Source organism: Podarcis filfolensis (genome assembly GCF_964270895.1).
Source record: "Podarcis filfolensis genome assembly, chromosome: 9".
NCBI lineage: Eukaryota > Metazoa > Chordata > Lepidosauria > Squamata > Lacertidae > Podarcis > Podarcis filfolensis.
In genome coordinates, this window is record NC_139610.1 from 31,460,764 (window position 1) to 31,487,177 (window position 26,414).

Here is a 26,414-nt window from a genome sequence, read left to right on the forward strand (position 1 = left end):
GTCTTGACAAATCTTAAAATGTTTTATCATATTATAAAATGACTGGTATTCATGGGACAATGAGTTAACTCCAATATTCTTCTTGGTACCGAATGCAACACAAATTTAAATACATACACATATGCACAGATGTTTTATAGGCTTATGCAGTTGGAGGTGACCTAGAACTTAGAAGTATTTAACATTGCTAGCAGATGAGCGCCAATCATCCAGATTATAATGTGATAGAATCTGCAGAAGTGAGAATCTGTATCATGCTGAAGCCCCTATGGAACAAAAATGAATTTTAGTGAACACGGGCAAATAGTTGGTTCCATTTCAGTTTGTAAGAGGAATGGATTTTCTCATTGGTAAATTAGAACATATAATTGGATTTCATTAACAACCTGCAATATCCTGCTTTGCTTCTCCCTTTTGATCTCAGATAATTATACAGCTTAGTTTCTAATTTTTTATCCATCTGATAGTGGCTAAACAGTCACTAGTTTTCTAGTTTAGGACATTTAATTTTCTTTTTCTTTTTAATCTGCAGTCAGGTTAAAAGAAAAAAGAAAAAACTTGGCCAGTTGGATTTTATCTAACCAGGAAATGAGCAGAGATCAAGAAATAAAAATTTCCCATAGGGCTCTATCCAACTAAGGCTTACTCAGTGTCAATCCATTGATTTTTTTTGGTATTAATTCATTTAAGTCCATTGATTTCATGGGGTCTACTATGAATATGACTTAGTTGGATACAACCATGTTGCGTTCTACATTTATTTCCTTTCATGAACATTAGAAGCATGCTGTGTAAATTGATCAAAGAAATGTGCTGCTTAACACAGTACAGTCGTACCTTGGTTCTCGAATGGCTTAGTTGCCAAACAAATTGGCTCCCGAATGTTGCAAACCTGGAAGTAACTCCTCTGGTTTGTGAACATTTTTCGGAAGCCGAACATCTGACACGGCTTCCGCTTAGGTACAGGAAGCTCCTGCAGCCAATTGGTAGCCGTGCCTTGGTTTTCGAACAGTTTTGGGAGTCGAACAGACTCCCAGAATGGATTATGTTTGAGAACCAAGGTACCACTGTATTCCATTTCTGACATAGCAATATTAAATACTGTATGAGAAGTGTGGTCAGAATAATGAAACTGCCATTCAATAATCATATGCCATCCACTCAGAGTTTTTCAAATATGGATAGCTATTTTATACACTATCAGGCCAATGATCTAGAAACCTGTTAATGATTTTGGAATCTGACTTCAACATTCAAGAATTGAGAATGAATGATTGGTTGGGTTGTCCCTTGGTGAGATGATTATTGACATTTAATTGTTACATTCCTTCCTGGTTGGAGAACCATTGTTAGCTAAATTCCCCTCCTTTGCTTTGCTGAATAATGCTCTGTCCATATAATCTGTAGACTGCAAATGCTGTATGCATGATACAGCATGGAACAAATACCGGTATGTATATTTGCACAGAGGTACATTTGATTTCCATAATTTTCCACTTTTTGGAAGGATTCTTTTTGCAGTCAAACCTGTGTTTATATGGATGTAGATGTGTATGTCCCACCTTCCTTACAATCTATATGCAATGGGAAATGCATAAGAGCACAGTCTCTCATCACACACACAACGTTTTGAGACTGCAGGAATTAGTGCTGAAACAGTCTTCTGGTTAGAGGTTTCTGGTTGAATATCCAGGTCAACAAACTGTAGTAGACTGAAAAAGTGAAATGATCAGAGCTACAGTGCTGGACCAGTCTCTGTTCTAGGACAAGATGTAGAAAATACTTTCCCCCCCTTTTCAGCCCTTTTAGTGTCAAATTCACCACAGTTCCTCCTATTAGTTCTTGGAGCGAAGTTGTGATCAGCCAACCACTGATACGTAAATATTTTGTGAGATTCCATTTAGGTTTCCCTTTTCTTATTATTCTCGCCAAGCATTCATTTAATGGAATCACTCCATGTATCACTTCAATTTATGTCATTCAAACATGCTTTTGATGTTACTTATTTTTCCTAGTGAGCTATACAATTGAGGGAGAAAACAAGTGGCTTGACCTTTTCCCAAAACAACACCAGCTTCGGAGAGCTTCTAGTTGAAAAAATGCCCACATGAGAAATTAGGCCTTAAGGGCGGGGGGGGGGGGGAGCCCACCAACCCACAAATGCCAACAATTATCTTCTTATTCTTTTGTTTTTTAAACTAAAATCCTGACCACTTGTCTGGAGATTATTCATGCTATAGGCAGCCGAGCAAATAGCCACTTACAGCCTCCAACTAACACAAGAAATAGCAAAAAACTATATGTTAAATAGTAAATTCTGCATCATGTGCAGATTATTAGATAACAGATCATTTGATAATGACAGATATCAAGTGCCATCAAATTCCAAGTATCAAATATTGCTCATTGAGAAATAATATGTGGGGAAATATGGTAAACCAGCAGTGCTGACAGACAATGTGTCGAACACTGCATACTGATGCATATAAAATATTACATGTCAAAGTTCAGATATTTTTGGATGAGCACTGAATATTAGATATTGAAAAGTCAATTGATGCTTAACCTTGAAATCTGCACCAGATAGTTCCAGGGTTGAGCTGCAGTTGCAAACTGACTTCAGCTGCTCTGTCTAGAATACTCAGAAGCTAATACTACAGACTTAAAGGTAAAGGTACCCCTGCCCGTACGGGCCAGTCTTGCCAGACTCTAGGGTTGTGCGCTCATCTCACTCTATAGGCCGGGAGCCAGCGCTGTCTGCAGACACTTCCGGGTCACGTGGCCAGCGTGACAAGCTGCATCTGGCGAGCCAGCGCAGCACACGGAACGCCGTTTACCTTCCCGCTGGTAAGCGGTCCCTATTTATCTACTTGCACCCGAAGGTGCTTTCGAACTGCTAGGTTGGCAGGCGCTGGGACCGAACAACGGGAGCGCACCCCGCCACGGGGATTCGAACCGCCGACCTTTCAATCGGCAAGTCCTAGGCACTGAGGCTTTAGCCCACAGCGCCACCCGCGTCCCAGACTTAAGTACCGGTAAATACAGACTTAAGTACTACAGACTTAAGTACCGGTAAATGCATGGACAGGTTTCCGCACTACCTGCTGAAAACATTATTACAGCAAAGAGAGAGATTGTGGCCCTCACACTTTATGGCATGTTCTACAGGCACAGCACACGCACGGGAAAACTGATGTGGATTGGAACTTGCCACAACTTTTGACATAGTATAGGCAAGTATCCTGACAAAACAAGCAGACAACATCTGCTGTCCTATGTCTCCCCTAGTCCACATGGTGGGCAAACCATAGATCCCTCAGAAGCCTGCATGTGGGGCAGCTCAGCCCCTCAAGCATATTCTGATGCTGTAGTGAGACACTACCAAGACCCCTTATGAGGTGGGTCCCCCTTTCAATATGTTATTTGGTTGGGATTCATAAAAATTGTGACAATAAACATTTAAAAACAAAAACAAAAAACAACCTCATAGCTTCTTGGCCAATTGCAGCTGCAAGTAACATTCCTTCTAGGCCTATTAACCAGTGATAAACCAAAGCCCATGGCAACGATGCCCATTATCTGAAAGAAGGTGGGTAGGAAACATGACACATACCCAAATTTATAATCTAGGAACAGGCCTGTGGAAACAGGTTATCCCTCAGATCTGCTTGCCCAGCTCCACCCTCTGGACTTCCAATTGGCTTCTATGAGCAGGACCGGCCTGGACCTCAAGGAAGGTTCTGAGGGGGAGGAAGTGGGGCTCCCTCCCATCATGCCACATGGGCATTGCACAAAGTGGGCTCCTCACATAATGATGGGGAGCTGTACCTTCTGAAATATTTTTGAGAAGAGAGAACATCACATCTATGAGGGGTATCAGTAATGCAAGCATGGAAAACATACAGCAGCAGATTAAAAAAATAGTGATTGCAACTGGAAACTTTTGGAAGAGACGTTGGGAAATTGTATACTTATATTTTGAAGATTCTGCAGTCATCTGTGTAAGTTGGGGTTTTGCCTTTGCATGAATCAGTATCACTAAATTCATGAACTGGATCTAAAGATATTTAGGATGAATACATCTAAAATTCACACCCATTTTGCCCTTTAAAAAGCACTTACATGGGTTGCAGAGAGTAAGTTGGAGGTGTATCATAAATAAATGATACATATGGATATTGCTCTGCTTGTTGGCATTTCCACTTTAAAAGAAGCAAGCATGCATACTAATTTTGTGCTTGTGTTGAAGAAAATATAGTGTTACATCTAAGGCTACATTTTACTAGTCTTTATTTACTTTTCAACTTTTCTTCAACTTTTTAACCCAAGTTCTAAATGCCATACTACTTGTAGACTAGGTTGATTATGTTTTTTCCACTAATAATCATTTCCTTTTTTCCCTTTTATTTTCTTTTGTTGTCTTTGTGGTCTGCCTTCCATTTTGATGAAAGTTTTATGAGGGAGTGCTTGATGGAAATGAAATCAATGAATCATTGTGGCGTAGCAATGGCTTGAGAAGTACAGAATTCATAGACGGGACTTTGCCTCAAATCTACAATATAAATTTAAGGGTAAACTATGTAGAAGATGTCCCATTTGTCCTAACATGCTATCCAGTCATTAACAAAGGCCCAGTCCATTTGTCTGAACTAATGTCTTTCCATGTGGACTCTGTGAACTTCCATTACTACTTCTGTGTGATGATGCATATTGTTACTAGAGAGGTTCAGTCTCCCTTCATCATGGAAATAAAATTTGTGGTGGTTAATTTGGATTTTGTAACATAGAATTCACATCTGATTTTCTTTCTCCTCAAAACACGGTTTAGAAATTAATACATCTAAATATGGTACACCTAAATACTTCTGCAAAAACAATATAAATATTAAGAAACAATTAAGGTTTCCTATACTGATGCAATGTTAAAGCATTGCCAGGATCTGAGAGACCTTCAGTAGATAAGCAAAAAAGTCAGTGATAGGGTGCCCCTTGTGCCCATGGTCCAGAAGAAGCAACATCTCACCATTTACTAATGCAGCTCCAGATCTACTTCTCTGAAAGGAGCATGAATATGCTTCGCACATGACCACTGTGAAATGATCTAATATTGTCTGCTTCACTCCTACTGTGTCTTTGTAAAGAAGCATATGCATTTCTCAAAAGCTACTGGAGATTGTGGGATAGGTTCTGGAAGCTTCAATGATTCAACCTCGCAACTGAGTGTCAGGTGCATTCCGTAATCTTAAATACACTCAACTGGGTACTTCATGAGGGCCCTACACCAGGGTAAGCTTAAGGGGCCTGATATAAAGTACATCTGTGGTATGTGAGATCTTATAGTTTTGGAATTCAAAAAGACATGGTGAGAGAGGTGATGGACTGAATATTTGTTTCTAAGTGGTATGTTTAACTAGGTCCTCTTGCTATAAAAATTAATCAGATTATTATTTTTATCTGAGAAAGGTCCAGTTCACATGAGTGTGTGTGTGTGTGTGTTACAAAGGTCATACTAGCTTCAGAATATTCTCAGTCTGCTACAACTGATTGTGGGCATCTCCATCAATGTGTATAGGCTGAGAGTGTTGTTGGTCCACATGGCCACCACATATGTGTGGCAAGGTCTAGCAGCCATTTGACAGACATTTAGAAATCATTCTGTCATTTTACCAGATGCCACTACAAATCCAAAATCTAATTTGGGTGGGATTAAATTTCCCCAAAACGTTTCTAGAAAAGAATCTGGTAGTTCAATACATCTCTATGTCACTAAAAATGGCAGACAGGTGTGACCATACTGTGGCAGCACAATGTTAGTAATACTAAATGGATTGCAATTGCATTATCTGCAGGCAATAAGAGAATGTTGAATTATGAATAATATGGGAAAAAATAATATTGAATGTGACTTCATTCCGTTGAATGAAGCAGGATACAGAGACAGGATAAAATGATAAGATGATATAATACATTGCTAGGGGTTTAAAATGGGTTCCATATTAGTAGAATCTACATGCCTGACATTTGCTGACCATTTATATCAAGCTTTATATATAACTGCCTAGAATTAACTATAATGAAGAAGTTATATTTCACAGTATTTGAAGCAAAAACAAGATTTTTTATTATTTTGAATCATGTCATACCATTCATGTCCTATTTTCATTTTGTATCTTTGTTATTCTTCATTTGTTAGCAATCCACAGCTTATTTATTTTCTTGTTGTGTTCAATCTTCATTTATTTTTATCAGGGGTGGGGAGGCAGCCATACCTGCAGGAAAGCCAATGTAGACTTTCTTGTTGAAAAGAGCTCTCTTTGGATACCAGTTAATGTTTTCAGTTCATCCTATTTGTGAGTTCTTCTGGATACACCTGCAGGCTTTGAAAGCAATTTCCTCTTTATTGTTGCACTGATTTCACTATTTCGCACTGAACATTTTTAATCAAGTTCAGCTGCAGACTAAGTACATAGTCTAGAGAAAGTTAGGAGCGCAGAAGTCTCCTAGAAACAATAATCCCTTGTCATGGAACTCTGTGTCATGTTTCCTCTAGAAAGTACTCTATGGAAATAATGCATCTGTATTTCTTGATAAAATATTTGTGTATTGCCTTCTTTTGTTTTTAAGACCCTTTAAAATCAATTAATGATGTAATAATTTTAATTCCAACCTTTGCCCAACATTTGGCATAATCACACATCACCTTTTAATGTGAAAAAGTTACCAACAGGTAACTCTTTAAATCTCATTTTGTGTGAATATGGTCTCACATTAAGGAAACTAGCATTTAACACACTGAGCACAGGGTTTTCTTCTTAAACAAATGTTCCCTTGGAGGGCAAAGCACCACATCTCACCACACGAGGGAGTGCCTTGAAATGGAATATTCAACATATGCCATGGCAAAAATCTTCACGTGACATTATCTTAGCAGAGTTAACCTGGAAACTGTCCAGTACTGAGCAGTACTAAAGTCAGGAATCTTCTGGTTTTGAGGCCCACCCCCCAGTCTGCCAACAGTTGCTCCGCTGCATGCAAGCTGTTGCTCGCTCAAAAGGGGAGGAAGAAAACACAGAACAAGATGATTCAGAAACTCCCCCCCCACACACACACACTGATACCTAGCTATGTTCACATCCTGTTCTTGGGAGGTCTTGCCAGCAAAGCCTTCCAGCCAGTGGCTCCGCTACTGGGGGCAGAGAGCAGCCGGGGCATGATGGTGCCCTGGGGGCGTGGCGCACATCCTGGGGGTGTGGCACACCGCCTGCGGGGACATGACATGTGTTCTGGGGGTGTGACGTGCCACCTGTGGGGGTGTGGCACCTAGCACGTGGCATGCGTCCGGGGGCCCCCAGCTGCGATGGCACCCTACTGGAATAGTGGTGCCAGGGTGTTCCACTCCCTCTGCACCCCCGTTCCTCCGCCAGTGATTCTAGCTAGTGGAGCCTTCCAGCAGTCAACCGGGGGCGCTTCTGATAGAATTGTTTCCACTCCATTGGCAAGCTGGCATTTCCCTTTCTCTCGGGAGGAGTACAATCAAATGTAAGGAGGATAGGTACAAGGAAGTTTCTACCAAGACAGCCTTTACAGTTTTAGGGTGGTTTTAAAGGGTTTTTTTCTTTTCCCAGGTATTTTTTATTATTATTATTAAAATATGTATATACCACTACATCAGACAAACTATATCAACAATAAAACATAAAACCATACAATAAAAAACTTAGAAAATTTAAAAACAAACATTAACCAATTAACCATTATGGAAGTGTGCATTCTTAATCGCCTGCATAGTCCTGCTGGAATAGAGAAGATTTCAGCAAGCACTCAAAAGGTAGCCCAGAAAGTGCTTGCTTGTTGTGTGTTGTTGTCCAATAACCCTCATCAACTTTTGTTGTTTTGTAGACAGTTGGTATGAAAGCAGTATATGTCGACTTCCAGAGGCGGCGCCATCGGTAATGGTGGATTCCCTCCAGTTGTGAGGGAATAGCTCCACGGGAACTGGGTCTAACCGCGACGGCGACGCGGGGACCCTTTAGAAAACCACAGGCGGGAGAAGCCTGTGATCGTGGGACTCAGCGGGCACCTTTAGCGCCCCCCCCCTATTTGCGAGGGAACCCCGCAAGGGGCTCCGGAGCGAAACGGGGAGTCTGGCGCGGTGCTGAGAGCCAACTGCTTCTTCCGTGGAGCGAAGCCGCACAGCTGTTGCCGGGGAGCGCTGACCTTCTTCCTGGGACAATTCGGCTAACAAACGACTACCCGTGAGTAGGTCAAGTTTAAAGACCGGGGAATTTAACGAAAAGAGGATTAATTTGGCACTGAAACGGGAAGGTGTAAACAGGAAGTCCGCCTTCCTTTTCTGTATATAGATCAAAGCAAAGACTGATCAAGCTAAGACCAGAGAGTTGGGTTTAAAAGGACTCAAATCCTAACGTCAGATCAAAAGACTTCCCTCCCTGAACTGCAGGAGAGGGGAGGGAAGAGGGGAAAGTATATTTTGCCTGCAAAAAAAAAGGAGAGAAAAAGGAATAAAGACCACCACTTAACCCTTGGGAATGGACTGCCAGGATTAATAAAATTGCCGTACTGAGAATCTCACTATTTATGGACAATGCAACTTTGTGACAGTTAGCTCTGCAAGTGAGATACTTTTATTCTGAGGGCTTCTTTGGACTTGGAACTGTTGCTTTTCTTTTGTTGAAGGGGGACTTTGGAAAGTCGGAAAAGATACTCTATTGCAATACCTTGATCGTTACTGTGTCCCCCTAGAGGAACATTGAAATTGTTGCAACTAGCCAGGGGATTTTCCACTCTCGACTGGCCTGGGAAACTTCCGCTGCAAAACAAGTTCTGGCCGTGGGATCGACCTTGATCCTCAGATCCTCAGATAAAGTGGTATGGCAGAATTGCCTCAGGAAAAGACAACAAGATCGGGAAAGGTTAGACAGCAGCAGACCAGTGTAACGCAGCAGCGCAGAGCATCCGTATCTGCCTCTGCATCCGTATCTGCCCCTTCTGCACCACAAGGAAAAGATCCTGCACAAGGAAAAGATCCTGCACAGGCTGGGTCTAAAGGAATGGCCACTGAAGAGGGATTTACCTCAGTATTAAATAAAATTTATGAAACCTTGGAAAAATTAAGTAACCAAGTTACGGAAGCAACAATTAAAATTGTCCAAAATACTACTAGCATCAACAACTTGGGGCAGAAGGTGAATTCAAATACAGAATCTATTGAAAGACTGTTGCAAGAATCCGTTTCAAATCAAAAGGCAGCTGAGGAAGCAAAGGAAAAAGCGTCGGCTGTAGAGGAAAAGATCCCACTGATATGTAAAGAGCTCAAGGACCACCGGTCGCTTTTGTCCATGATCGAACTTAAGGAAAAACAGACTAATCTGAGGATCAGGGCGGTACCTGAACTTGAAAAAGATAACTTAAGTGACTTTCTTACGCAGGAATTTGCAGAATTTTGGAAGTCGGATGCTAAGCAAGACTTCAAGATAGTAAGTGCTTTCAAACTGGGAGGGGTGGCTAACACCCCAGAGGACAGGATCATACTTCAAAACGACCTTGACAGATTAGAGAACTGGGCCAAAACAAACAAGATGAATTTTAACAGGGAGAAATGTAAAGTATTGCACTTGGGCAAAAAAAATGAGAGGCACAAATACAAGATGGGTGACACCTGGCTTGAGAGCACTACATGTGAAAAGGATCTAGGAGTCTTGGTTGACCACAAACTTGACATGAGCCAACAGTGTGACGCGGCAGCTAAAAAAGCCAATGCAATTCTGGGCTGCATCAATAGGAGTATAGCATCTAGATCAAGGGAAGTAATAGTGCCACTGTATTCTGCTCTGGTCAGACCTCACCTGGAGTACTGTGTCCAGTTCTGGGCACCACAGTTCAAGAAGGACATTGACAAACTGGAACGTGTCCAGAGGAGGGCAACCAAAATGGTCAAAGGCCTGGAAACAATGCCTTATGAGGAACGGCTAAGGGAGCTGGGCATGTTTAGCCTGGAGAAGAGGAGATTAAGGGGTGATATGATAGCCATGTTCAAATATATAAAAGGATGTCACATAGAGGAGGGAGAAAGGTTGTTTTCTGCTGCTCCAGAGAAGCGGACACGGAGCAATGGATCCAAACTACAAGAAAGAAGATTCCACCTAAACATTAGGAAGAACTTCCTGACAGTAAGAGCTGTTCGACAGTGGAATTTGCTGCCAAGGAGTGTGGTGGAGTCTCCTTCTTTGGAGGTCTTTAAGCAGAGGCTTGACAACCATATGTCAGGAGTGCTCTGATGGTGTTTCCTGCTTGGCAGGGGGTTGGACTCGATGGCCCTTGTGGTCTCTTCCAACTCTATGATTCTATGATTCTATGATTCTATGACTTGGAAGAGGAGGGAGAAAAAACAGGGTGAGAGACTGTTTGGTTACCCTCCAAACGAAAGAAGAGAGAGACAAAATATTGAGCCTGCATTTCCAGCAGACTTTGGAGATACAAGAATCAAGAGTAGAGCTCTTCAAGGATATTCCGAAATATTTATTGGATCTTAGAACTAACTACGGAGATCTGGTGGCCCTCTTGAGAAGAAACAGAATTGTTTTTAGGTGGGAGTTCCCCCAAGGCCTCTCTTTTACCTTTAAAGGGAAAAAAATCAAAATAAGATCAGTGGAAGACAAGGAAATTTTTTTGAGAGATCACGAAGAAAACCTTCAAAAAGCAGCCGAAGAAGAAGAAGAGCCAAGAGCACTAAAACCAGGAATATTAGATTTAGGACCACCACTTTTGGGGCTGGACAAACCAGAGAAGGAGACACCACCGACAGAAGAAGAACAACTACTTGGAGCAGTTGGAGGAAAGTAAAATAATTACACCATGTCTTCAATTATTAAGTTGGAACATTCACGGTTTTAACTCCCCGGAAAAAAGGAAGAAAATTTTTCATTTATTGAAAAAGGAGCAATTAGACTTGATTTGCTTACAGGAAACTCATGTGATAAGGCTACATAGAAAAGTATTGATTAATAAAAGATTGGGTCAAGAATTTATTTCATCGGACAAGGTTAAAAAGAGAGGAGTTGTAATTTACGCCAAAGAGAGCTTATCACCGAAATTTATCTTCAAAGATGACCAAGGAAGATATGTGGCAATCGAAATTCAAATTCAAGGAGAGAAAATTTTGATAATAGGAGTTTATGCACCAAATGAGGGGAAATCTGAATTTTTTAAGAAGTTGCATGAGACATTGTTGGACTACATGGACTATAATATCATCATGATGGTGGATATGAACGGAGTGGTGTCTACAAATATGGACAAGTCGCAAAGACAGGTAATTACTAAAGACGGCAGACTACCGAAAACCTTTTCTGACATGACTGACAACATGGACTTAATTGACATCTGGAGAACTAAGAACCCCCTGGGTAGGGAGGGAACTTTCTTTTCTGAAGCCAAAATAACATGGACAAGAATTGACCAAATTTGGATAACTAGAGGACTGGCTCCCAAAATTCGAAAAGCGGAAATTTGTCCTAAAACCTGCTCCGACTATAATGCTGTGAGAATGGAGATGAAATTAACACCAATTGGTTCCTTTAGATGGAGAATGAATGACACCCTGTTTAGAGATCCAGAGGTCACCAAGAAGGCCCAAAAAAAATTGAAAGACTATTTCGAGATAAATTTGAATACTACGGTTGAAAAAAGAGTAATCTGGGACGCAAGCAAAGCGGTTATGAGAGGGTTTCTGATTCAACAGAATGTAATAAAGAAGAGAACTCAAAATGAGAAAAAAGACAAAATTTTGGAGAAAATAAAAGAAGGAGAGAAGAAACTAAGAGTGAAACCAAAGTCGCAAGAGATTCTGAGAGAAATAAAGCTGTATCAAGTACAATATATGAAAATGATAAATCAGGAAATAGAATGGAAAATTAAGCAGATGAGACAAAAGACATTTGAATCGGCTAATAAATGTGGGAAACTGCTGGCTTGGCAGATGAAAAAAAGGCAAAAACTGAATACCATTACAAATTTGGAAGTGGAAGGAAAGAATATACAGAATCCAGTGGAGATTAGAAAGTGCTTCCAGAGATATTTCAAACAACTATATACACAAGGGCCACAGAAAGAGACCGATATAGACCAATTTTTAAGAACAAATGGATTACAAAAAAATTCTCAAGAAAATAAATTAATGCTGAATTGTAAAATAACAGATCAGGAGGTGGAAGGTGCCATCCAAAATATGCAGCTGAGCAAATCTCCAGGGCCGGACGGTTTAACCTCAAAATACTATAGATCTTTGAAAGATTGGTTAATTCAACCACTAAAGGAGGTTTGTAATGAAATTTTGGAGGGGAAAAAAGCACCTGAGTCGTGGAAGGAAGCTTATATTACACTTATACCGAAAACTGAGGCCGAAAAAACACAACTTAAGAACTACCGCCCCATATCCCTACTTAACGTGGATTACAAAATTTTCGCAGATATTTTGGCTAAAAGACTGAAAAAGGTACTAGTCGAGGGGAGATACATAAAGACCAAGCTGGCTTTCTCCCGGGTAGGCACTTGTCTGACAACACGAGAAATATAATTAACATTTTAGAGAAGTTGCAAGTGAATATTAATACTAAAGCAGTTTTGATATTTGCTGATGCAGAGAAAGCCTTCGACAATATTTCTTGGAGTTTCATGAAGAAAAATCTACAGGGGATGGGGGTTGGTCAAGGTTTTGAAAATGGTATAGGTGCAATTTACTCAGAACAAAAGGCTAAATTGATAGTTAACAATGTGGTGACAGAAGAATTTAAGATCGAGAAAGGGACACGACAAGGCTGCCCAATTTCCCCATTGCTTTTTATTTCGGTCCTGGAGGTTCTGCTAAACATGATTAGAAGAGACCATTTGATCAAAGGTATTCAGGTCGGAGCTAAACAGTATAAACTTAAAGCGCTAGCAGATGACTTAGTATTGACATTACAGGAGCCAGAATCTAGTACTAAAAGAGTATTAGAATTGATTCAGGAATTTGGTCAAGTTGCAGGATTTAAGTTGAACAAGTTAAAGACTAAGGTTCTTGAGAAAAATTTAACACCGATCGAGAAAGAGAGGTTTCAGAAGGAGACGGGATTAACATTGGTAAAGAAAGTAAAATACCTGGGGGTTAACATGACTGCTAAGAACCTAAATTTGTTTAAAGATAATTACGAGAAATGTTGGTCAGAAGTGAAAAAGGATCTTGAAATATGGTCAAATCTGAAGCTTTCCTTGTTTGGTCGAATTGCTGTTATAAAGATGAATGTATTGCCAAGAATGTTATTTTTATTTCAGTCATTGCAAATTTTGGACAAAATGGATTGTTTCAAGAAGTGGCAGAAAGAGATTTCTAGATTTGCCTGGCAGGGCAAGAAGCCCAGAATAAAATTTAAAATATTAACTGATGCTAAGGATAGAGGAGGATTTGCCCTGCCAGACCTTAAACTTTACTATGAATCAGCAGCATTCTGCTGGTTGAAAGAATGGCTGCTTCTAGAGAACACAGACATTTTGGATCTAGAAGGTTTCAATAATGTTTTTGGGTGGCATGCATATCTGTGGTATGACAAGGTTAAAGCTCACAAAGCATTTAAAAACCGTATTGTCAGAAGAGCATTGTTTAATGTCTGGACAAGATATAAAGACTTACTTGAAAATAAAACCCCAAGGTGGTTATCACCGATGGAAGCAAAGGCTCAGAAAAAGCTCAATATGGAGGCCAAATGGCCAAAATATTGGGAGATTTTGGAACAAGAAGGCGACAAATTGAAATTGCAGAGTTTTGAGAAACTAAAAGATAAAGTGCGAGATTGGCTTCATTATTATCAAATAAGGGAGGCTTATAATATGGATAAAAAAATTGGTTTCCAGGTGGAAAAATCAAAATTGGAAACAGAACTGTTAGATCCCAAAACTAAGATACTATCAAGAATGTATAACTTGCTGTTGAAATGGAATACACAGGATGAAACGGTTAAATCTGCTATGATTAAATGGGCACAAGATGTTGGACATAACATTATGTTTGCTGACTGGGAACAGTTGTGGACCACCGGTATGAAATTTACGGCATGTAATGCCCTAAGAGAGAATATTATGAAAATGATATACAGGTGGTACATGACACCAGTCAAGCTTGCAAAAATATATCACTTGCCCGATAATAAGTGTTGGAAATGTAAGGAAAATGAAGGTACATTCTTTCACCTTTGGTGGACGTGCCCAAAGATTAAGGCTTTCTGGGAAATGATATATAATGAAATGAAAAAGGTATTTAAATATACCTTTCTGAAGAAACCAGAGGCCTTTCTCCTGGGCATGGTCGGCCAATGGGTGCCAAAGAAGGACAGAACTTTTTTAATGTATGCTACAACAGCAGCAAGAATACTCATCGCGAAGTATTGGAAGACACAAGATCTACCCACCTTGGAAGAATGGCAGATGAAAGTGATAGACTATATGGAATTGGCGGAAATGACTGGCAGAATCCGCAACCAGGGAGAAGAGTTGGTGGAAGAAAATTGGAAGAAATTTAAAGACTATCTGCAGAAACACTGTAAAATTAATGAATGTTAAAATGATGCAGGATTGAAATGAGATGGTTTTAGTAACAAAAAAGGGTTGATAATTAGATGAAAATATGATGTTTAACATGTCAAGATTTATAATTAGGATAAAAACAAAGAGGGAAAGGATTTGCTGAATTAACTATGTGAACTGGAATACAAAAAAGGGAGGTGTGAGGTCAGGAAACAAGTAATTGAAATATAAGACATGAAAAGTTTGATTTGTTTTTAATTGTTTTTTTATTTTTTACATATTTTGTATTTTTTCCTGTATTTTTGTATCCTTTTTCTTTGTCTTTTTTATTTTTCTTTTCTTATATTGTAATTTTCTTTGTTTGTAAAATCTCAATAAATATCTTTTAAAAAAATGAAAGCAGTATATGTCAAAGAGGTGCTTCTAGGTTTTCAAAAATGCTAGATTTCAAAAGCAAAGGTGCAACATTTTTTGTGTTGAGTGCCTTTGAAGGGGAGAGAACTAAATGAGGAAAAGGATTTGCTTACCTTCCTGTGGTTTGGGCAGAGTTTGTATGAAAATAGCAAATGTTGTAGAAATGCTTGCAGATCAGTAACTGGTAACATTTCAGGAGAATTAATTGGTGCAGGGGATAAGGACTTGTGATCAATAAAAGCAGTTTGTGGGTTTTGCGGGGAAATTTATGCTCAGTTGAGAACAGTCAGTTCCTTCTTTTTCATCACTCCTAATGTAGAAAAGTTATTCCCTCTTTGGAAGGTAGATCTGTCAGAAAGAAAACTAAAGTCCCCTTCCTGACCTTATGCAAAAAAAGATATTTGCATTGGACACTTGAAATTTCAAAGAGACCAACAATCTGAGTCTATTTGATGCTTCAGGAGCAGCTCAGTTCAAAGGAGACCCACTTTGCCTTGGAAGATCCCCAAATCTCTCTGAATCTTCCTGATTCAATCCAAAATTCGGTATCCATCTGAACCAAGTACAGTGGTACCTCGGGTTACAAACACCTCGGGTTACAAACACTTCAGGTTACAAACTCCTCTAAACCAGAAGTAGTACCTCGGGTTACAAACTTTGCCCCAAGATGAGAACAGAAATCACGCGGCGGCAGTGGGAGGCCCCATTAGCAAAAGCACACCTCAGGTTAAGAACAGTTTCAGGTTAAGAACGGATCTCCAGAACGAATTAAGTTTGTAACCTGAGGTACCACTGTACACACTTGTAATGGTCATCTAAGCCATTAACTATTATTGCATGTATCCTGGTAACAGCCCAGTTCTAGCCCAGGATCACAAGTTAACATAGTTATTATGAGAGGTGTGATTATTATATACTATCCTCCACTGCAGCAAGCAACTGAAAGCTACAATCTATCCAGCTACAGCCAGGGCTTTTTTTTCAGCTGAAACTTGCCAGAACTCAGTTCTGGCACTTCTCAGGTGAGTGCCACTGCCTTGTTCTTTAACATAACAAGGGAGGTGTTTGTGGTGAATTCCGGCACTTCTTTTTCTAGAAAAATAGCACTGGCTACAGCTAACAAGATCATCTATAGGCAGATGTAAGATAACATCCTAAGAAACATAATACTCAGTGACAGGCAGGAACAGATATTGGATTTTAAAATTTCTCACATGGGCAGATATCAAAAGCCCTATGCAGATATGTAGATTTAATTGTTTTAGTGAATACAGCAAGGAGAGCATACTGCTCCACAACCCCTGCAATTGACTTCCCACATTGGACAGGAAGGTCAGAAGGGGTTTCTGTTAGTGTGTCCAGATGAATGTTAATCCACCAGATCGCAGAAAAGATGTTCAACTGGCCATGCTTACAATCTCCATTCAGACAATTTCATTCAATGCAAGAAGCTTGAAGGAGTTGATGGAACCAGGATATATGCTTCATAGATGAAACAGCCAACGAGTACTTTAGAATTATTGAATTGTGACTCAAATAGAAATCAAATTGCAGCCAACACAGCAGTAGTTGGGCTACTGGTATTACTGCATTTGCAGCAGCTGATTATATTGTGGGCGGGGAGGATATAGAGCGATAGTTTTAATATTTTTTTGAATAATGATATAAAGGGTCTCGAAGATTTCAGTTGTTAGAATTTCCAGGTGAAGACTTTTCCTGTTTGTTTATTTTTACAGGATGAAGATTCAAGAGAAAATCGGTTCAGTTTTACAGGCTATGGAATGGGGCCACCATGTATACAAGCAAAAGATGGAGTGGTTCCAAAAGCACCAAACAATCCAGTTCAACCTGCACCAAAAAGCCCTGAAGACATGAGGAAGGTATTCATTGATCGGGCCAAGAAAATTGACACCATCTCCCGAGCCTGTTTCCCACTAGCCTTTCTGATATTCAACATTTTTTACTGGGTCATCTACAAAATCGTTCGGCACGAGGACATTCACCAAAAACAAGATTAAGGTTTCCAGTGCTTAACGGTTCTGGTTCTCTATTACTATGGTACAAATACCGATTGGCTCATAAAGGGCGTGGAGGGGAAAAATCACATTTGACTTGCTATGCAAAGTCACAAAAGGATAGAAGAGTGGAATCCGAAGAAGCTACAGTATCTGCTGCAACAGCGATTCAACTTCTTATTAGCTAAAAGTAGCCAGCTTTTGCAAAGAAACACCACAACGTTCTAAATGAAAACTCTACTGCCAATGTGTTTATAGATGCTGTTCCATATTGGTATAGTATTTTCTGATGTTTCTCGCAGCAAAGTGCCATATTAACAGAAATGCTATTCCACTTTAAAGTTTCCTTTAAACTTTATAAGTCAAGATTTGCCATGGGGGGGTGTTTTAAAAAAGAAGTTTCCCTTTAAGTGACAAAGCACATTTTCTCAATTTAAAGACACTGCCAATGTCTTTTATAATAAACACCGAGCATATATTAGGCTGCACATTAAAGAGAGAAATCTCATATAAAATACTTCATAATGACACAATCCACAAACCACTTACTCTGTGAAATGCTGCTGGTGTTTCTGGTGAGGCTTCAGTTCTGCACTGGAATAAGCAGTTTGTTGATTGCTGGCCGTTTTATAAAAAGAAAAAGTATGCCTTGGCGAAATTTCTCTGTGCATTCAAGGCAGGAAACTGTCTAATCACATCCTTTACCAGTACAGAGAGTATGACTCAGCAGGCTAGACCTTCTGTTGAGTAAACAGATCACTTGCTTCTGGTATTTACTCTAAAATGTAACATAGATTCTACATGATAGGATGTGAGGTCAGATATTCTGAGTCACTCAAATGAGTATTGTCACCTCCAGGGCCCTGGAGAGGGAGAGGATTTTGTTCCATGAAGGTTAAATATGCTTAAAGCTATTGAAATTATGGGACAGTGGTGCATATTTGATTCTGTAATATACACATAATATACACTAGGAAGTTAGTGTCATTGAAATCAGTTCAACTTACTTCCAGGTAAACATGATGAAAATCATATGTAGCTCCCATTTATTTTAACTGACTTTACATACATATGTGCTGAACAACGTCAAAAGAAGTGCTAGAACAAAATTGGGGGAAACGAAAACCTTTCTATGAAGATACCGGATAGCCAACTATGGCATTCTACTTGTGCAACTGACTGTCACTTGCACAAATAGGAATTGCTCTTGTTCCCTTCCCTCCCAATTCCACCCACCCACATTTCCCAATATCTGCTCTGCGTAGTTGGGAAACCCTGATTGGGCATAGTTTGCAGGGCCCCAGTGTGAATGGTGGAAGTAAAATCTAGCACACCTCCTGGTGTGGTGTTTCATCTTGATATTTAAATTAAGGAAATTTATTTCCTTTTTCTAGAATTGCACAGTCCTTTAAATTAATTCTCTCAATAATTATATATTATGTTATAGGCTTAAAAGAAAATATAGAATAGAACTTTGCACCTAGAAGCTGTTTTTTGTTTCTTCAGACAGTTCTCATCAGCAAAGACAGAATATATTTGCTCTACAGCATATCTAATGCAGTGGAATGATATATGTTCTGAAAGTGTGCCAACAGAAAAACCACAAGAGTTTATTATTGAACACCAGAGAGGGGAGAGAAAACATGCTGCTTTGAAGGAAAAAGAAAATCAAAGCTGAAGTTTTACTTTGATTTTTAAATAAGAACAAATGTGATACAGGACTATTTCCGTAATGTGTCTGTTATAGAAATATTTACTAAGATGACTTTAAAAAGAAAAAAAGAAAAAAGAAAAGCAAATTTGATTTAAATAGATCCATTTAAGTATGGGTGGGTGGAAACCATATGCAAATTGTGCCCTGTGTCAAAAACATCTCTAACATAGTTTTATATTGGTGTCAGGAGATATTTTCTTGAGCAAGTACTTTCAAACAAATGATTCCCAATGCAAAACTTGAGGTGGTGTGGCCAGTCTGTGCAGACTGTGCCATCTCACTTATACATTTCTGAATCTGCCTTCAGTGTGATCAATACAAAGGTTACGGATTTAAAATGCGTTACTAAATCTAAGTAAATATTCGTGCAAATGAATTTTGTACAATTTCTGAACACAACAGAATTCTACAGACACTCTAGGGCTGTGAATAGAAAAAAAGGGAGGAGCCCTCTCAGATTTCTTTCCAGTAGTCACAGATTGTGCGGCCATACTACTTTGGTAACTCAACATAAAAAGTTAGGCATGCCTATTGAGGATACGAATGGTTTCTATTTGAACAGGATGAGGTGCCTAATCTATGGGAAAGGTGGTGAGTTTGAAAGAGCGGAGGCAAGCCGCCCTGCAGAGAAAATCCAGTATTTCCCAGTTCATAAGCCGTGAGTGTGATACTAAGATATAACCTTTAACCTGCCCTAGGGGAATGTTCCGCACAAAGCATTATAAACTAAGTTTTAACTTTTACTCACAAAATTATTTTTCATTGAATATAGAGTGCAGGTAATGGGGTAAAGTTGGGGCATAAGGGCATATCATCAAATTCATTTCACTTCTTTACAATGCAGAATGATAAAGGAAGGTTTTATGTTGTCTCATGCCACCAAAATATACCAGCAACCCACTAGTGCCTATTTTATGAAGTCTAAAATACCAGCAGGCATATGACGACCTATCACACAAATAAATCCAGGAATGGTGTTGCAGACCCTGTCAGACAAACTAATGCTTCTTATGGATTTAGTGCACTGTTACAAACCCCCCAGTGATTTTAGCAAAGTGACAAAAGTTAGCAAACATGTTTCCCCTGTATTCAGGTTACTGCAGGCTCTATGTTAGATACACCCTATAGTGCTACGGCTGGGACTGAGATGAAGCATCAGCCACTGCAAAATTCTGGGGTGAATTAGGACATATCCAGTGTGTGAAATCCCCAGCAGGGGGGAGAATCCAATTTACACCAATTTTGTTATTCATGGCTGCTCACAGTCATGATGATAAGAACCATTTGCCAGAAAATTGGAAGATCTCCAGCAAATTGCCGGAAGATAATGAAGCATCCCCACATTTCCTAGTCAAATGGACATTTCTTCCTATCTTCAATCACTGTCATGCAGGCAGCAAAGTACAGAAAGTCAGAGAAGTGTATCTGCATTGCCTAGGCAACTGGGCAACACTTTTGATCTGATGTCACTGTTTTGCAACATGGTGATCATTATTTTGCCTGTGAACGAACCCAGAAGAAATTAGTGTTGGAAGTCATGGATAAGGGAGGAGGCACAGACACCAGAATGGCTGAACTTCATGCCCCTCCACACACACACAAAAAAAGCAACAACAAAAATCAGATGCAACTTCGCAACCTCTAAACAAGGCTGCAGTAAAGTGCTGATTTGGAACAAACGGCAATCACGTTTTCCACAGATTCCCATTTTTTCCTGATTTAGCATGAAAGAGCAAAAGCAAAACCACTCAGATTCCTGCCTTGAAAGCACGGGGAAAGTGGGAACCCACTTGGACCCATGCTTTCTAGACATGGGACGAGTGGAATTGTAGACGAGCCCTTTCATGAATAGAAGCATCCGACTGGCTTTTGTTGGAACCAAAATGCTGTCTTAAATGAACCATGGATTCTTATGTGCCATATGGAAATATGTGAAGCTCAAAACATTCATGGGTGGAGATATGTGAAATTTATCTCTTTCAGTCTCTAACCCCTTCCAGGCATTAGTATTTCCATGGAGACAGCTAATGCATTGATAGGGACCCTATCGTTTGTCCTTACCTCCATGTCTTCAGCCCCATATGTTGTACTTGTGTAGGTCCTGTATGTGATCAGGGCTTCCAACTACATTGGGTTTGCTTAAGGTTTGCTTGATTCCACCTTCAGAACTTCAGGGTGCAAAACTGGACATGTATGCACAACATAAAGGACAGCATAGTAGTTCTACCTCTCATTCATGTATTAGCCACATGAATAGGATTCTGTTTCCTACTCCACTCTCTAAATATTATTATTTATTACGGAGTCCACTAACACAAGAACTTTTTGTAGTCCACATCCATATGGAAATATGAATGACCTTATCAGCCCCAAATTATGATCAAAGGGCTCAGTTATCTTAGGCAAGTATCATTAGTATATCCTTATGGAACATATGCAAACACTTCACTATCCAGTTTACACACTCAGATTCTCCCTACTGTGGCTATGTAGTTTCTTCCCCGAAAGGAACAGCATACCTAATGTATTTTGGGCACAATTTTAATCTGTGCTGCCCCACCTAAAAAGTGCTTTGAAATGGGGCAGACAGAGATCAATGCCCACTGGCATTGCAGGAGATGCACAAACACAAATATTGACCACTAGGTTGTTAAAATTTATGTTAGACACCAACTGAGATGAGAGCCTACTTTTTTTACCTGAGGACATTTAAAAAAACCTCACTGAGAGCATTGTTTGTAGAATACGCGGAAGAAGGTACCACAGGATGTTTTGAAAACAATTTATTTGGTCATAAGACCGTGCAATGGGAAATGCATTTCAATTTAATTGTTGTTAGATTACCATGATGGAATCCAGTTGATCTCTTCTGATCACTAGCATGTCCTGCTTCCTGAGCTGGTACATGGCAGACAGATATTTAGATTTTTCCATCAGAGAGTTGAAGGAGTGGAAAGTGAAGTTCTAGGTAATCATGCAGGCACTCTTTCTGGAACAAGCACAAAGAAACTTAGCTTTGAGGTGCACACTAATGCTCAGGACAGCATTAGTCACTCTGTCTTCTGTGTGGCAAAAGAAGCCATGGAGGATGGGACATGGCTTATTGGAAGACCACAAGCTTTGCAAGCAGATGGTCCAAGGTCCAATCCCTGGTATCTCCATTTAAAAGTATCAGGCAGAAAGCATATCAAAAACTTCTGAGGGAAACCCTGGAGAGCTTCTATAGGTCAAACTAGACAATACTGGGCTTGATTGACAAATGATTTGATCAGGCATAAAAGCAGCTTCATATGAAGCACTGATATCTGACCTGAAATTTGGAGGCCTGGATCTGGCTTCTTTTATAGATTATAACCACATAAAATGTTAAGGGAGAACGAGGAACGATTTCATTACAATTTATCCTGTGTTGCAGGCATATCACACTATTATCAGTCTCCTGAATTTAAAGCAGCTCAATTCTTGCCAGCTTAGTACACATTTAGATGCAAGATATCGTAAAGTTGTATGGTTGTACTACTAAGTATAGCAGCTAATGTGCTATTGCTTCTCATTCACCATGAAGCTTCCATAAGTGGAGGGAAAGAGGTGTTATTTCAGAGGGAAATATGACCCAGTATTTAAAACAGCTAGAGGAGTTTTGAGTGCATGTACCATTTGTTTAAATGGGCTTGGAGATGTTACAAAATAAACGTCTTGTTTCCCACCAGTTCCATTTTAATCATATATATTTCTTCATTGAGTTTTATTTTAGGCATTATTATAATTTTTTATATTTGAGAGTACTGATACAAATCTTTATTAAAAGCACATATTTTGTCTGTGTAATACCAGGTAGAGTTCTATAAAGCAATCTAAACGTGCACTTTAGACATAAGGAAAGACAAATGCTAATACGACATAGCTCTGCCTGTTACAGCACTGATAAGTAATCATTTTAAGGAATATTCTTTAGGGTTAAGAAATATTTAGATTAAAAATATTTTGGGGGTAATAAATTCTCTAACCTTAAAAATAAAAATTGTATTTTTACTTCATGATATTTTCTACTAGATGAAAGAACTGTTTGTTATTATCATTCAGCCCAGCTTAAATTGTAACTGCAAGAAAGTGACATAGTCAGTAAGACTAAGAGCACAACATAAACCCTCCCCATGTAATTCCAATTCTCAGTTGGGGTAGAATTTGCTTCAATGCATTGATAGCTCTCCAAAATTTGCTTCATAGTAATTCTTACAATAATCTTGTAACTCAATGCAGAATCTGTACTAACAGAGGTTAGTTTGATAAGAGAACATTGAGTTAATGGTGTTTTTGTTTGCTTTCAAAACAGCTCTGAAATCTATTTTGCAAATTAACTTATATGGAAATACAAAGATGTGCATACAGGTTTTGGGATGTGTCTATTGTACGGGAGCTTCTTCTTTTTGCAGAGGTTACAGAATGGTGCCTCCTGGCAAAACATACATTGCACAGTGGTCTCGTAACCATTATCAGTTTGGAACATTTGTGCAAACAGATGAGACTGAGGGAAATAGTTGGGTTAAAGGCCATGAAATGCTGGCTCATGCTGTATTCTTGATATGCTTTGATATTTATTGCACTTCTTCACTTTCATCTCCATGAAATATGCAAGAGCCATTCCTTAAGTTAGCAAACGTCAACCTATAACAGGACAGTATCAATGGATGAAATGAACTGCGTAAATTTTGACATTCTATGGATATTTAATTGTGAGCCACATGAAAAGAAACTGTGCCATAAGCTTTTAACATGGAGTTTAAACATTATATACAGTAGCTTGTGTGATAGTGAGCCAAGCTTCCTTAAAAGGTGAGAGCAAAAAAAAATATATGGTTATACTAGTGTGTTAATGACTTGTCTGTGATTTTTAAACATATCATCCTGTGAGTTCTGTCTAGACAGCAGCAAATACCAATTTGTGTCTAGAAGTATTTCTTTTCAGTAAAATCCAATGAAAAGTATCATGCATGAGTTTAATTAAACTCCTTTTCTTTCTTGTATTCCTATATTCAGCACTACAGCTAACATGCTCTGCTGACAGAGGTATTAAGTTGTGTGCTGCCTATGGTGTTCATGTAACTGTATATATTTTGTTCTAAAACAAGAATAAAAGCTACCATTTTTCAAGACTCTGCTCAGACTGTTAACACAATTTAAGCACTGACTATTGACTGTCAAATCGCTAATATTTAGAAAACAATCTGGGGTCAGGGAAAGGAATGCTTTTTCTGGTGGAAATACAGGAGCAAACATGAGAGGAAATGATAAACAAAAATCCTGTGAACTACCTCCTTCAAGAGCAGCTAATATGGAAATTCCCACGATGAGCAACACTCAGTACCCAATACCCAAGTGCCTTCTTAAGTTCAGGGGCTTCACTACAGAGTGGGAGATGCTTCTAAGGAAATATTAAAAAATAATGTATGCATGTCATGTGGGTGCCATGAGGTGAATAATTTGTCTACAAAAGCAATAGTCCATGCACATCAGCTTGTCTAAGCAGTTATCCTGAAAGAAGATGCATGGGCTGAAATCCCCCAAATACCAGTACCTTTTAAACTTTAAGTAAGTTTAACTCTGGATTCAGTCTCCAGCAACAACAAGGAAAAAATTTGATTCACTTCACTCTTTGTCTATCAAATTAGTACTTTCCAAAACAACGTAAGAACTGAAAAACAGCCATTTTTCGAAATGTGCACTTATCCAAATTTTGCAACAGGGTACTCCAACCTCTGTTTACAAAAATGCATATATTAGGGGGAAAGTGTGCATAAAAGCACATACATTCATGAACATAATATAAACACATTATATAGAATCATAGAATTGTAGATTTGAAAGGGATCCTGGGAATCATCTAGTCCAGCCCACTCCAATGCAGTTGCCCCATATAGGGACTGAACCTGCAATTCATAATAGTAATAATAATAATAATTTTATTATTTATGCCCCGCCCATCTGGCTGGGTTTCCCCAGCCACTCTGGGCAGCTTACAGCATATAAAAAAAATTTAAGATGTTTTCACTGATTGAAAAAGTAGAAAAATATGCAGTTTTATTATTGTATGGGATAAGCAGAAGTTGTGAAGAATAGAAATGATGATTTCATGTAGCAGTTATTATGTGGACACAATGGAATCAGCGTGTGAACATTGCAAACCTCAACATTTTCACTTAGAGGTTGAACATGTAAGCACAGTGCACTCAATGGGACATTGTCTCAGGTAAGTGAGTACAGAATTACAGCATGAGATAATGAAATTTAGATAAAAGAGAAACTAAAGTGATCAGTTTAAAAAGATTTTCATGTGTGCGGTTCTTTTTAGTCAGTGCTTTTTTCTGGGCGAAGTAGGGAGACGCATACCCCTAAACATTTTGTGAATCTCTGTACTTTTGTCCATTTACTGTATTTATTTTCCCTGATTTAAAATATAAAATGGTGGTTTTCTTGAGTCAAAATGAGAGTACCCCTAAACATTTTTTTAGGGGGGGAAAGCACTGTTTTTAGTATATAAATAGATTGATGAATTAGCCACAGCTTACATTCCAGATAACAACTTTGTTGAAACAGATTGGGGAAAATGCTCACGAAATAGTAAACATCAAACTTCCCTGCAAACTTTGTGCAAACAAATCAGGATGAATAGTCAATAAAACAGGTTGTTTGAAAGCAGCCCAAACTTTATTATGATGAAACTTTTCCATATGACCTGATCCTTTTATGGTGGTAGCAAAATACTCTCCCTTCTTTTCCTAATAGTACTTCCCCCTGTGCATCTCTTGGCAGTTCTTGGGGTACATGATATTATCAAAATCAGGACATGCCCCCCCAGTTACTTTTAGATGAAGACAATTATGTTTGGAGATCCAATCACACATTTTTCCACATAAGACGTTATTTGGCTTTCTGTCACACAGTCTGTAACCTTGGAATTATATAGGCATATACATTTGCAATTGTTTAATTGCCACATTTTCCAAATCATTTACAACACCATTTACCTTGGCGCATTTACACGCCTGAAAATTGGGAAGAAATCAGCTAGGATCAGTGTCATAAATTAGTATAAATATGCACCGAAGACTGAAGTAAGTGTAGACTTATTTTTTTATAAATGGACATTAAAAAGCACACAAAAGTTTCTTTAAGCAGTTTTCTTGGACCTTTTTCATGCATTCTCCGACTGGGTTATTGGGTGGCCTACGTCAGCAGAAAATAGAAATTATAAGCTATTAAGACCAACAACACTGGACATGCCATCTCTTCTCCATGTGAATCGCTTCCAAATATGCCGTGTGTATCCATTATGTGGTTTTATTTCACAGCTTATCACTTCCTGAGAATGTCACCTAATGTTACTCTGTTCACAAGCACAGTATCATGGCAAGCCTGCCACCAGATGGCTCTCTTTCCCTATCCGTTAGAGAGTATAATGCATAAGGTTACTGAGCTTCATGCCTACTGTCAAATAAACCATGGTTGAAAGGTGCCGTGTTACTAATTAGGAACCCTGATCAGGCACCAGGAGAATGTGCACGCTAGAGGAAATTGTGTGCCTAATTAGGCTGCTTTTATTTCACTATAGCGGCAGTGCTGACGACGAGATAAAACACTTTAGCAAAGTCCATGCCTACCTCACGTTCGTATCTCTCCTTTGCATCCCACTCAGC

The 26,414-nt window shown here is 39.2% G+C and overlaps 1 protein-coding gene and 1 long non-coding RNA gene across 4 annotated transcripts in view; one reads left to right on the forward strand and one right to left on the reverse strand.

Annotated features, from left to right (window-relative positions):
- Nucleotides 1-23,873, forward strand: part of GLRA3 (glycine receptor alpha 3) — an 80,947-nt gene extending 57,074 nt beyond the window's left edge. For 2 of the 3 annotated variants that reach the window (XM_083631246.1, XM_083631244.1), the window contains exons 9-10: nucleotides 4,452-4,571; nucleotides 16,728-23,873. In XM_083631246.1, coding sequence (XP_083487372.1) covers nucleotides 4,452-4,571; nucleotides 16,728-17,009 — 402 coding nt within the window. In that variant the 3' untranslated portion in view covers nucleotides 17,010-23,873. The remainder of the gene's footprint in view (nucleotides 1-4,451; nucleotides 4,572-16,727) is intronic. The other variant, XM_083631245.1, reaches the window with a different exon arrangement.
- On the reverse strand, nucleotides 1-26,414 carry LOC310770561. The gene is made up of 3 exons (XR_014552272.1): nucleotides 26,379-26,414; nucleotides 6,144-6,269; nucleotides 1-266 (listed from the first exon to the last, which is right to left on the reverse strand). It is a non-coding gene; the product is annotated as an uncharacterized lncRNA (long non-coding RNA).